This window comes from Apis florea, unplaced genomic scaffold (assembly GCF_048593485.1).
Source record: "Apis florea isolate Af1SG1 unplaced genomic scaffold, ASM4859348v1 contig_2201_pilon, whole genome shotgun sequence".
NCBI classification, from domain to species: Eukaryota; Metazoa; Arthropoda; class Insecta; order Hymenoptera; family Apidae; genus Apis; species Apis florea.
In genome coordinates, this window is record NW_028256542.1 from 584784 (window position 1) to 597887 (window position 13104).

The window sequence follows — 13104 nt, forward strand, 5'->3', positions numbered from 1 at the left end:
ATTCTTTACTTTCAATTATCTTTCACTATTTTATTCTAATGAGATTACATAATAGTGTAATCTTATTAGAATAAATAGAAGTTGAGTATTCTCATAATTGAAAAAATATATAATATATATTAATATAATATAGAATATTAATATATTCGTATATATTCGTATTTTTAAATTTTTCAAGAAATCAAAATAAACACAAAAATGCAAAAATTTGATTGAAACTTATATATTAAATTGTAAACAATTAATATTTATGTTAACAAAATGAAATAGATATAATGAAATAGTTTTATCTCCGTTATATTATTATTTGACTTATTTCATTTAACAGAAATTTAAATTGCTTATAATTTAATAACAATCATATATTTTTATATATCATATATTTTATATTTATTTAGATTTTTAAATCTTCCAAAATTCCATGAATATATTAACATTATATATACAATTTTATAAAGAAATGATATGCATAAGTGCATTCATATCTGAGTGATACCATTATTATATTTGATAATATATAGTTTGATAATACAATTAATAATATTATTATTCGTAATTATTATTTAATAACGGAGAGAAAATTATAAATCCAAATAATAATTTAATTGATAATTGTGAATGGATTAACAATCAAAATCACGCAAGCTTTTATAGCTTAACCATGCATGTAATATAATATAGAATATATATCATACGATATACTAACCATCATTACTTAATGAAATATTTATAATTTTATAATCATCATAACTATTGAATTTTTTTTATCCAGTAACTGAACGAAATTTTAATAATATTAAATAATAATATTAATATTAATATTAAATAATATTAAATAATATTAAATCTAATAATATATATTAGAAGGATATTCCATCATTGTGAAAGCTGTCATCAAATAAAAAAATATATAATAGAATAAAAATTAAGAAAAATTTAAAAAAATTAAATATGAATAAACTAATATGAAATAGTTTATATAAATATGTTTTATATCCATCTTAGAAATATATTATAAAATTGAGAATATAATATTTATATTTTTTATGTTAATTAAGATACATTATGATTAAAATTTTGAAAGAGAAATGATGAAAGTATATTATATTATATATCTTATCTGATTTCACGTCAAGAGCAGGTGTAGCCAAGAAAAGTAAAAGTAAAACTGTAAATAATGAGAGAAAAATAGAAATAAGTTAAAAATTAAGAAATCAACGCCATCTTTTGAGTAAGAAACTTTTTTTCAAAAGTAGGATAAAATAGAATAAGAATTAAATATCAGTGCCATCTTTTGAATATTTTTGAAAATAATTTAGTTATTAAAAAATTTTAGTTTGGAAGAATTGATAAATTTATTTTTATAAAAAAATATCAGATTGATATTATTTTAATTGTGTTGTAATAAAAATTATGAGCATGATTCAGATTATACAAACATATTCTTTTAAAGTTTATTTACAGATAATTACCTTTTCTATTATTGATACTGATAGCGCACATCTTGTCTGCTAAGCATAATTACCGAATGGAGAGAAGCAATTATGACATGAGCACCATTGAGATCAACGTTTTAAATTTTCAAATTATATTATATTATATTTATAAATATAATATACAAAATTTCATTTTAAACTTTTGAGATTTTATAAAATAAGAAAATAAATTTATTACATAGAGCATCTAATTTAAAGAATCTTTCAAAATAAAATATAATCGATAAATGTTAACAAGGGAATTGTTTTTATTAACTGTTCATTAACCAAATTTACTTCCTAAAATCAACGTACGGTTCGTGACTAGCAGAATAAGGTGGACTACAAATAGAAAATTCAGTAAAGATGGTGATACACGGGGAATTGGTGGAATGCTTTTAACAATTAAATATCTAAATTAGTAGTAAATAATTGTTCGTATTTCGGTCAATATGTAAGTGAGGATTCATGAGTTTGCAGCTGATAATAATAAACACGTGTCAATTTGGAAAGTGGGACAAAAGTCGTCAAAAACGAAGGTACGACAGGATGCTTTGTTTATGGAGATCAGCTGTGTTACCAAACATTCCTATCGCTTTCGCTGCAGCGTCTACGACGCTTCTATTTTCGTCGAATAAAGGTCAGCCAAAAGCATAGACAAAAGTGATGCTTGATGCACAAACGCGATACATCGTAAGCTAGGCTTATATTATTGATAATCTTATAAAATCGGAAAGATTTCGTAAAACATAAAAAATTGAATATAAAATCCTTTTATCGAAGTGCAAGTCCAATTTTTATCACACATTCATTGATTGTTCAACTTCTTTATTCTTTTAATATATCTAACTAAACTTTATTGTTGTAACAATATATATATATATATGTATGTATGATATGTGTACGTATGTATATATATATATATATATATATATATATATATATATATATGTATGTATGTATGTATATATGTATACGTTTCTAATTTTTTAATATCATCAGCGATGCGAATAATATTTTAATATTTTTTGCATAATATTAATTTCATTCAAATGCTTGCAAAGAAGTTAAATGAAAATATAATGATTAAAAATTTTTTTTTAAATATTAGTATCTTCATTGACACAAAGCACATAATTATAAAAATATGATTCAAAAGTGAATTTGTCATTGATTAAAAAACATTGATGCAATCTTTAGATAAAAGAAGAATTGTCAAGTGATGAACAAAGAATCAATAGAAGACAAAGAAGAGTTCACAAAAGTTTCATTCCTTTCAATATATATAATAATAAAAATAAAATGCAATATGCAAACTAATAGACAAATATAAATGCATTTTATATGGCTTTAACAAGTTCATTTGGTGGGTACCTTACATTTTAGATGCTTGTGGAGCAACCGTCAACCGGTAGTTAATTATTCTTAATGACATGTGAGAATGAAACGAGAAACTGTCATTACTTGTGTAGAGCCAAACCGACGAGCAAAAACGGTAAAAGTATATTCTTAAGATGATACTTGTATTTGTCACATGTATCTTATTGTTTTTATTATTTTTTTAATATTATTTTTTGCATATCATATTCTTCTAAAAATGATGATTCTGTTTTTTGCATTGATTTAAAATTTTTTTTAATTTATTATCAAATATTATATAAATTTTTTGATGTATTCATAAAATATTTAATAATAAATTTAAAAAGATAATACTTCTAGATGACAACGGTATTGGATGGCAGCTATCAACGTATGGAGCCATATGATGGAGAGGAGGAGGATGGAGAAGATGATGATGAACATGAAGAAACACCACAGGAATCTGGTGTTATGATACATGTAGTACCAGAAGGAAATAAAGCAAGATGGAATCATGTTGAAGATTTAGATTCATTTTTTACAAGAATGTACCATTATCATCAAAAACATGGATTTGCTTGTATGATACTTCAAGAAGCGCTTGAACTAGGACAATTCATTTTTGTAGTTACTTTTTCAACTTTCCTTTTTCACTGCATCAATTATTCTCTATTATTTAAGTGAGATTTTTGTTAAAAATATTAATATAATTATTAATATGGTAAGAAGATTCAATTGATGAGATTGATGAGATTGATATTTTCAGGAATGGAAAAGAAGGAAAAATTTCGATAAGTGACGTAATTTTATCAACGAGCGAATGTGTAGCATCTATGGGTCTGATTACTTGGATCTGTATTTTGGTAGCTGCAATATTTTGGATCTTGCGATTGGTAAAAGTTTTATATCATTGCACGCAGTTTTGGGACATAAAACTTTTCTTTAATACCGCGCTGAAAATTGAAGACTGCGATCTGGACAATCTTACATGGCATGAGATACAAAAGCGTGTCAGAGAAGTGCAAAAAGAACAAGAAATGTGCATTCACAAAAGAGAGCTTACAGAATTAGATATATATCATAGAATATTAAGATTTAAAAATTATATGGTGGCTATGATCAATAAATCCTTGTTACCAGTTCGACTTAAAGTCCCTATTTTAGGAGAAATTATTTTCATGACAAGAGGATTAAAATACAATATGGAATTACTTTTGTTTTGTAAGCATTAAATATTTATATAATTATTAATTAAATTTGTTAATTTGCTATAAATTATTCTTATACACAGGGGGACCATGGTCTCCATTTGAAAACAATTGGCATCTTAAAGAAGATTATAAAAAATTAAATAAAAGACAAGAGCTTGCAAGAGCTTTATCTAAACATATTTTATGGGTCGGAATCGTAAACTTTTTACTTTGCCCATTAATTTTATTATGGCAGATACTCTATTCGTTTTTTAATTATGGTGAGGTGAGTAATTTTACTTAACTCGCGATAAATCTCCCACTCGATATATATATTTCGTGTCGTAGGAATAATCGTATTGGAAAATATTTCTGTCTCGAACAGATCATCAAGCGAGAACCAGGAACTTTAGGTACAAGAATGTGGTCTTTATACGGTCGGTTGTATCTTCGTCATTTCAACGAACTCGATCATGAATTGAATGCCCGTTTAAATCGTGCATACCGCCCTGCCTCGAAATATATGAGCATGTTTACATCTCCTATTATGACAGTTATTGCAAAGAACGTTGCTTTTGTGGCTGGAAGTATATTGGCAGTTTTATTAATATTAACAGTATACGATGAAGATGTACTAACGGTGGAACATGTATTGACTACTATAACCATACTAGGTGCAATAGTAGCAGGCGCAAGAGCATTTATACCTGATGAAAATTTAGTTTGGTGTCCGGAGACTCTTTTAACCGCTGTTCTAGCACATACACATTATAGACCTGATAGTTGGCGAGGTCATGCTCATACTCAAACTACAAGAGCAGAAGTAGCACAATTATTTCAATATCGTGCAGTTCATCTTTTAGAAGAATTAATTTCCCCTTTGGTTACACCATTTATTTTATGTTTTCGTATGAGGCAACGAGCCTTAGATATTGTCGACTTCTATCGTAATTTTACAATTGAAGTCACAGGAGTTGGAGATGTTTGTAGTTTTGCACAAATGGATGTGCGAAAACATGGAAATCCAATGTGGCAGACAGCAACTCAAATTCATATCCCAGATCGGGCTGCCAAATATGATAATCAATATGCTACAGATCCAGAGAAACTTCAAATCCCTATTTCGGATCAATATACTCAAGCAGAAGATGGGAAAACGGAATTGTCTCTTATACATTTTACTTTAACGAATCCTGAATGGAAACCACCGAGTCATGCTGAAAATTTTGTCACAGCCTTAAGAGAAAGAGTAAAGAAAGATGTACATGGAGGCGGACATGAAATCAATCCCCTTTTAGCAAGTTTAAATAGTTTATCTGGTTTAGGACCAGGCGTAAGTATTTAGATCTTAATTCGAGATCAAATTGACATTAAATTTAATTTGCTTAATTATTTCAGTACAACGATATTATATCAAACATAATTCGAAGCACAATGATAAATCAAGCAAGTGGGCCAAGCACGAGTACTATGTTCACGAATCAACCTTGTACTTCTGTTTGTACTTCCGGAAATGAAATGTTGAACATGAAATCAGACATATTTCCGCACGCAGTTCAATGTGGCTTAAGCAAAGCCGAAGGTCCTGTACACAATGAAAAAGGATTATTATATGGGTTACAACAAGAAATATCAAATCAATCTTTAGGCGCTTCTGTCTTTGTATCGAGTCATGAATTTTCTACTGATTTATCTATACCAGTGGAATTAATTGCTGCCGATATGTCACTGTCTACATTGTACCTGCATGAACTTCATCATAGACAAGTAAGATTTTTTCTCTATTTAATTCTTTACTATTTTAAAAGAAAGAAAAAATTCTAAGGAAAACAAATAAAAACATAAGAAAAATGATAAATATTAAATAATTCTAAATTACAGGTTCGGAGAAGGGGCTATCAAGAATTGGCTATGAGAAGTGTATGGCAACGAAGTCCTGTTCAAGAGCTTGCTACCCTTCCTGAAATTAGACAAGAAAGAGCACCTTTGCTCTTACATCAGGATTCTTCAATAAGAAATAACAGAGAATTTAAATATAATTTAAACACTCATTTAGATAGCATCTGAATCTTAAGTGCAATGATATCATCACTTTTAACAAAATAAAATATTTTAATTCGCTTTACAACGCGATGTCCTCGTGATTTACTTTATAGCAAAAAAATAGCTTGAACGTTTAAGAATCTGTGTTATTGATGTAAATACAATATTGAAATATTCGTTAATTAGACTCGATTAGAAAATGAACGATCTCAAATGCCTATTTTAACTTTGAAGGCCTACGTGTGTGTATTTTGCGCATCAAATGCTTATAAATATTTCCTAAAATTATACTAAATTTTTTAATATTATTATGTTGCATTATAACATAAGGATTACAATATGATAATATAAATAGAAATGACTTATCATAGATTTATGAAATAAAAATTTCGGTTTTTTTACATTTCATTATAGTAAATATAAAACTTACTAATTCTTTTTTTTTCTCTCTCTTTTTTGAAACTAAAATATATCTTTGGATGTATGCGCTGTGTGTCTGCGTGTGATAAAATCAGTTCTAGTTTTCAATGCCACAATTCTCTAGTCATACGAAGTGAATCACACGCCATAGCATAAAGAATTATTTATTTATTAAAATATAGTTACTCTCCATAAGCACGATGGCTGAATATTAATGATTGCTGCAATATACGAAAAATCGCTTATAAAAGATATATTTGTTACTAAGTATTTCCTTTTTTTAATACTGTCATACAATGCAGCTAATCATTAAAAATGCAAACTATGTTTCGAAAATTTATAGATCATAAAGTATAAATTAATAACAACTTAATTTATTATGTTTATTTTTTCGTTAGAATTCGATAATTCATGAATACAGATTCTTATCGTGATCAAACAGCTACGATCCATATATTTTAAGAATCTTTAAAATAAAACAATATGTAACGAAAAAAATAAGAACCATTTCACACAAAAATTTTAATATAATTCTATAAAGAAACTCTTTAAAAAAACAATAATAATAATAATAATAATAATATTAATATTAATTTAAGAATACTTTGTAATTTACCATTATAACATATAAAAAATAAATATGTTACGTAATAATTTTCATAAAAACGTACGAAATTTTTTGTTCATATATCTATACAAATGTAAATGTAATTTAACAAAAGACTATCGAAAAATATGACTGATGAAAAAATATTACTTATAAAACATGAACTCTCATCAAAGTTATAGAAATTCACCAACAAATTGGACATTAGGAGACGCCATGAAGTATAATTTACGATGCAACCGAAATATTAGCGAGAAAATGACGAAAAAAGATTTCGTATACGATATTCGCCCACCAATTCAAAGTTCCAGGAAGGCAAGTTGCAATAGTTTTTGTACATCTTCTCTTTCGATGCGTTTGCTTCACTTGAATTATAATTGCTTATTTTAATGATGAATACATTATCAAACACTAAAATTAATTATCAAACACTAATTTGTTAATTAAAATATAATTGAAAAACTTAATAGATACAAATTTTAACAACGGTTTAAAATAAAGATGACACTACTAGCGTATTAAATTAATATGGCGTCTTTTAACCGCGAAAAATTTTTGGGAATAATGAAATGAAATTCTAATAAATTACGTTAAATATTAACATGTTCGTTGATTAAACAATTGTTTTTTGAAAATATTTTTTATGCTTTTTATTAAATATTTTAAAATATTTTGAAATCTAAATTCTTCACAATAGATATTAATAAATTACGCAAATCTTTATAAATTCATGTATTTAATTTTTACGAAATTTCACTTAAATTCACATTAGTTGTATTTTTAATATTAACAATAATGATTATATGCAATATGTGTCACACAATTTCTGCACGATCTATTTTTCAAATTCAAAATATAAAAATATAAAATTATAAAAAGAAATATATTTTTGCAGTTGGAAGAAGGAAAATATCCAATTGTATTACCATTACAACTACGAAAGAAACAAAGTACTGATTCAAAAGTGCCCCAATATGCTGTTATTTCGGAAAAAAACAATTATAACGAAAATGTTGGTACAATAAATGTAAGTAACTGCATTTTTAATTGCTATGAATACAATATGTATACATAATATAAATATATCAATAGTATAATAATGTTATATAATATAAATAAAATAGAATATAGATATACTTGTGATTATACATATATTTTCTTTTTATTATAAATTTTTTATTATATGTTTTTTTATTATAGGTTTCAGGACAACGAACCTTAAAATTTGAATGTAATTTTTGTCACGAGCAAATAGCTACACTTTTATCGTTGTCCACGCACGTAAAATGTCATCGACGAAGATATTGCAAATATTGTTACTGGATACTATCAGGAAACGAAACAATGGAAAAACATCTCGAAGATACTCATCGAATTGATCCAGGTATTACAACGAATATCTAATATATTCTCCGTTACAATATAATTCTTTAAATATTTTTTTTATGTACATAAATTGATAAAATGATTAATTCATCGACAAATATAAAAATTCTATACACATATATTAGATTAAACTTTCTGAATTTATTATCTTTGAAATTTTTGATCTGATATTTGATTAGTATCATATCTTTTTAAATGAGATTTATTTAAAAAGATATGATACTAATCATTCAAATCTCTTTATTTAAAATAGATAATAAAGTGGATATAATCATAAATAATCATAAATAATATTATTTTTTATAAGAATTTATAATATTTCAATTATTCATCATTAATTTAAAATATTATAACATATAATATATATAATAAAATACATAAACTTTATATTATTTTTATAAAACAAATAAAAATCATGATTGCATGAATTAGTTTATAAATTTGTACATGTGTATTCAGAGATCTGGAGCAACAGTTTTTAATATATTTCCAATATTATCTGGACAATTTTCACAGACAATACTTTGTCCTCGAAGTCGTAAATCGTTGGATAACAATTTAAGATTCTATAAAATAACAATTATTTTGATTATATAAAAAAAATCATGTATATAAATTTTTTATTATAATAATGAATTTTTTTTTAATAAAACAGTTTCAAATCGTCATTTACCTTTGCAACTGTTACATCGATCCTTTTTACATTCTTACAATCAAGTACAACATTAAGCGAATTTTTTTCTGAAAGTTGCATTATATTGGCTCTAAAATATTCTGCTGCTGGGAATGTAATACTTTCTTCAGGAATGATACGAATCGCGATTTTATCTTCTGTCTACAACGTTCAATAAAGAAAATATACATTCTTTTTCCACAATTAAATTTGTAAAATAAATTTAATTCATTTGTCTGACCTGTTCGATTTCGGTGTGGACGGAAGGTCGAGCGGAGAAATATAATAATATTAATAAATTTAAAACTATACCAATAATGATTCCCCATTCTAATTTATAAAAGACACAAAATAATAATGTAATCAACATCAGTAGAAAATCAATTTCTGAAAAACAAATGTAATTTTAATAAATTCAAAATTAAATTGTGTTTATCGCGATACTCATTTACTTACTTTTAGCACGCCATATTAATGCATACGTTTTAAAGTCAAGCATATAATACATAGAACACATTATAACACCAGCTAAAGTGGCTTTAGGAATAAAACGAAAAGTGGATGTTAACAAACTAGAAGCGAGTAAGACAAGGCAACCTGAAAGAAATAACTATAATATTAAGTTAGAAATAATTTACAGGAAATCATTTATCATATATTAGGACAAATTTACTAATTAAATATCTTTTTTATTTATTTATTTATATATTTATAATAAGATTTCATTGTTCATTTTAAATTATACTCAACAACTATTATTATCATATTGATTATTGTTACTATATATATAACAATAGATATATTATTTTGAAATAAATCGAAGATTCGATGATATTGTATGTATATTTACCTGTAAATAAGCCTCCCAAAGTTGTTTTAACTCCTGATGAATGATTAACAGCCGTTCTTGTAAAAGAACCTGTAATTGGCATTGATCGAACGAATGAACCAAATATATTGCACAAACCTAACGCGAACATTTCCTGTGTTGCATCCAAAGACTTTCCCATTGCTAAAACGATTTATTCAAAAATATTCATCATAATTAAAGTCGTACAGCCGTATAATTCTTATGATCAAATGAATCATTTTTTATGCAATCGACATGGTAATTGGTAATAATTATATGATTAAATAACGAAAATTAAACAAATATGAATTTATTGATCTGGATAATTTTTGACTCAGTCATCGTATATTGCGAGTTGAATTCTAATGGTCAATGATATAGCATACCAAAAGCTTTTGCTATCGCCATATGTTCAATCGTAGATACAATCGGAACAGAAAAAAGTGTTGTTCCCATAGCAGCTGTTGTTTCAAGAAAATCGTATGTACGATTTCCATCTGATATTGAGAAATGTGGTGGACTAATCGGTGGTAATCCATTACCCATTGATCCTATAAAGCAATTATATTTTTTTTCTTTGCTTTTTTCGCTCAATAACTTGCAATGCTTATCATACTTAATTAAGGATTTATAAAGGAAATATTCATTATATAATTTTTCCAATATCATGTTGCTCTTACCGGTTAACTTAAAAGGTTCTTCATTGTTTGTGTAAAAAATATAGGCAATCACAGTACCTATGATAACCACTAATGCATTACGCGCAAGAATAATAGCCCAAGCAATTTTCTGTGGCCAGCTACCAGTTCGACGTCCTGGTAAATTCTTAAATAAAATCGAATAAAAATTAATTTAATTTCAAATAAATCTATAATCATATAACAGTAAATCATTTAAATTTGACTTTACGTCACTTAACTTATCCTTTATCTTCGATAAGGCATACAAATATACCTTTAATAAAACCAAAAATATTATTGTTGCAACACCTAGCGATGTGTCTTGATAGCGAATATCTTTAAGATTCGAGAAAACTGAAATTAATGCATCTACCAAGTCTTCGCTTCTACCAGGGATACCTAACAATGGTTTAATTTGTGAAGCAGCTATGTTAATGGACGCAGCCGCGGTGAAACCCGTAATCACGGGTAACGAAATGAAATCCAACAGAAAACCTAAAATCCGTATGATTGAAACTCTTTATATACAATTGAAAAAAGAGGAATAAATAAGTAAAAATCAACTTATCACTCACCCAAATGAAGTAATCCAAGTATTGCTATCATACAGCCCTTTAAAAACGAAAGCAATACGGCCATATCGGGACCGTATTTTGATACCAAAGGTTGCACCATCGTTGCCATAATAGCAGTTGGTCCGATAGTAATATTTTTACAAGAACCAAAAACAATGTATACGAATGAGGCCATGAAAGATGCATACAATCCATACTGGAAAAAATAAAAAAAAATATGAATGCTGTATAAGTAAAAATACAATGATATATATATGCTATATCGTTTCATTTAAATTTACCTCAGGACTTAAGTTAGCAACGATAGCATAAGCAATACCTTGTGGAATAGCTGTAAGGCCAACCGTTAAGCCGGCTAATGCATCTTGCGCTAACCATGTAAATTTGTAGTCTTTTGCCCACGATAAAATCGGTAATCTTCGTTTGATATATCCATAACAAGATTTTTTGTTGCATTGAGACACTTAAAAAAAATAAATAATTTGTTTAAGATAAAACAAAAGATAAAATAGAAATTTAGATTCCTATCTTCTAACAATATTTCACAAAATCAAATTATATAAACTCACTTTTCTGATGAAACGTGTTCTTCGCCTTGTTCAACATGTTTAAAATTATTTTTACGTGAAACACTAAATATAATAACTTATTATTCTTCTATAGTATATTTACAATTTTAAATAACATTTATACACACATTATTATTACAGCGATATTTAATAAATAAATTTTGATAATAGAAAATATTCTCAATGAAAGAATGAAAAATAAATATTCAAATTTCTTGTCGTTCTTGAATATAATTATGATGTAAAAACAAGTTATTTATTTTAAGGAAACATGAGTTCGATGCAAAACACAACCATTCAATAGCATTGTCGATTATAATAAATGCCGTTGCTTCATACTCTCGAGAAGTTATAAAAGCTTCGAATGCCGATATTTATCCTAATACTCCCACTCCTCGGATACTTGACGATTCAACAATCATCATAACTATTAAAGCTATCAAGATATTGAATCTAATATTATCTTCTGTTATCTCTATTACAACTCTTTTCTTTTCTTGTTATAATAATTTTTTCATTAATTATATCTATTATTATAATTAATTATATTCATTGCTTTTCAAGAAAATTATTTAATTATCAATACTGATCTTTTAATGATTCCAACAATTTATGATTTCTCGGAAAAAAAATTAAAAAGAATGAAGATGCCTGCGCGAAATCCAGGATATTTGATCAGATTTGATAGCAATGAATGGAAATCTTCAATTTTGATGCTAACATTAATTACTTCACACATTAGTTACTACAATTTCGTAAATTATTAGCTACTATTATTGTTCAAAAGAAAAAAAAATACTAACATTCAATTTCTTTAATTCCATTGGTGATCAATCGATATAAAATTATTATCGGACAAAATTCTTAATATTTCATGATTAATAAGATTACTATAATGTGATAGAAACTATAAATTAAAAATTTCTATTAGTCATAGAATGATATAAAACAAAATATTCGTTTCTTATATTTCATTAATAATGAATGATAATAATATAATAGAAATTATAAACAGAGAATTGTAATCATATAACGATTGATATATAAAAAACGATATATAATAATAACGATATATAAAAAAAATACTCATCATTTGCATTATTTCTATTCAATTTATAATTATGTAATTTAAATTAATTCTTATTTTTCTAATATCTCTCGACAAATTGTCAAAATTAATTTATTGCGATAAGCGATTTATTCATTTTATACAAGTTTTGAAATTTTCATAACTTGCAATTCTAAATTTTTTATTGTATTAAACGTACCAATATATT

General features: G+C 26.1%; 3 protein-coding genes across 11 annotated transcripts; 2 read left to right on the forward strand and 1 right to left on the reverse strand.

The window, feature by feature from the left end:
* Positions 1-1783: 1783 nt before the first annotated feature.
* Positions 1784-7153, forward strand: Atg9 (autophagy-related protein 9). Of its 7 annotated transcripts, none has more exons than XM_086917375.1 (9): positions 1789-2014; positions 2676-2739; positions 2862-2970; positions 3195-3514; positions 3601-4055; positions 4126-4310; positions 4410-5357; positions 5423-5791; positions 5906-7153. In XM_086917375.1, exons 3-9 carry the CDS (start codon positions 2917-2919, stop codon positions 6089-6091), a joined length of 2517 nt encoding a protein of 838 aa, XP_086773501.1. In that variant the 5' UTR covers positions 1789-2014; positions 2676-2739; positions 2862-2916; the 3' UTR covers positions 6092-7153. The 7 variants fall into 7 exon arrangements, with proteins under 7 accessions (XP_003692615.1, XP_086773501.1, XP_012340407.1 ...); XM_086917374.1 differs by having other exon boundaries at positions 1822-2115; XM_003692567.4 differs by having other exon boundaries at positions 1784-2115; positions 2676-2970.
* On the forward strand, positions 7113-9148 carry LOC105735096 (uncharacterized). The gene is made up of 3 exons (XM_012484959.3): positions 7113-7409; positions 7990-8121; positions 8295-9148. The coding sequence occupies exons 1-3, from the start codon at positions 7254-7256 to the stop codon at positions 8496-8498; spliced, it is 492 nt and encodes a 163-aa protein (XP_012340413.1). The 5' UTR covers positions 7113-7253; the 3' UTR covers positions 8499-9148.
* On the reverse strand, positions 8774-12178 carry LOC100871142 (sodium-independent sulfate anion transporter). Of its 3 annotated transcripts, XM_086917376.1 has the most exons (12): positions 11956-12173; positions 11828-11890; positions 11540-11721; positions 11259-11454; positions 10958-11178; positions 10684-10828; positions 10390-10554; positions 10004-10165; positions 9610-9750; positions 9395-9540; positions 9154-9315; positions 8774-9046 (listed from the first exon to the last, which is right to left on the reverse strand). In XM_086917376.1, the coding sequence occupies exons 2-12, from the start codon at positions 11862-11864 to the stop codon at positions 8936-8938; spliced, it is 1668 nt and encodes a 555-aa protein (XP_086773502.1). In that variant the 5' UTR covers positions 11865-11890; positions 11956-12173; the 3' UTR covers positions 8774-8935. The 3 variants fall into 3 exon arrangements, with proteins under 3 accessions (XP_086773502.1, XP_031771540.2, XP_031771542.2); XM_031915680.2 differs by having other exon boundaries at positions 11828-12178; XM_031915682.2 differs by lacking the exons at positions 11828-11890; positions 11956-12173 and having other exon boundaries at positions 11578-11721.
* Between the last annotated feature and the right edge of the window lie 926 nt (positions 12179-13104).

Excerpts from the sequence above, each read along its gene's own strand:
- LOC100871142 (XM_031915680.2), bottom strand. The coding sequence starts at position 11,864 with ATGTTGAACAAGGCGAAGAACACGTTTCATCAGAAAA. Across the intron at positions 11,722-11,827 it reads GAACACGTTTCATCAGAAAA|TGTCTCAATGCAACAAAAAA; the intron begins GTGAGTTTATAT and ends ATTTTTTTTAAG. Across the intron at positions 9,316-9,394 it reads TCCACACCGAAATCGAACAG|ACAGAAGATAAAATCGCGAT; the intron begins GTCAGACAAATG and ends TGAACGTTGTAG.
- LOC105735096 (XM_012484959.3), top strand. The coding sequence starts at position 7,254 with ATGAACTCTCATCAAAGTTATAGAAATTCACCAACAAATTGGACATTA. Across the intron at positions 7,410-7,989 it reads CAATTCAAAGTTCCAGGAAG|TTGGAAGAAGGAAAATATCC; the intron begins GCAAGTTGCAAT and ends ATATTTTTGCAG. Across the intron at positions 8,122-8,294 it reads AAAATGTTGGTACAATAAAT|GTTTCAGGACAACGAACCTT; the intron begins GTAAGTAACTGC and ends TTTTTATTATAG.
- Atg9 (XM_003692567.4), top strand. The coding sequence starts at position 2,917 with ATGAAACGAGAAACTGTCATTACTTGTGTAGAGCCAAACCGACGAGCA. Across the intron at positions 4,056-4,125 it reads TATGGAATTACTTTTGTTTT|GGGGACCATGGTCTCCATTT; the intron begins GTAAGCATTAAA and ends TCTTATACACAG. Across the intron at positions 5,358-5,422 it reads TATCTGGTTTAGGACCAGGC|TACAACGATATTATATCAAA; the intron begins GTAAGTATTTAG and ends TAATTATTTCAG.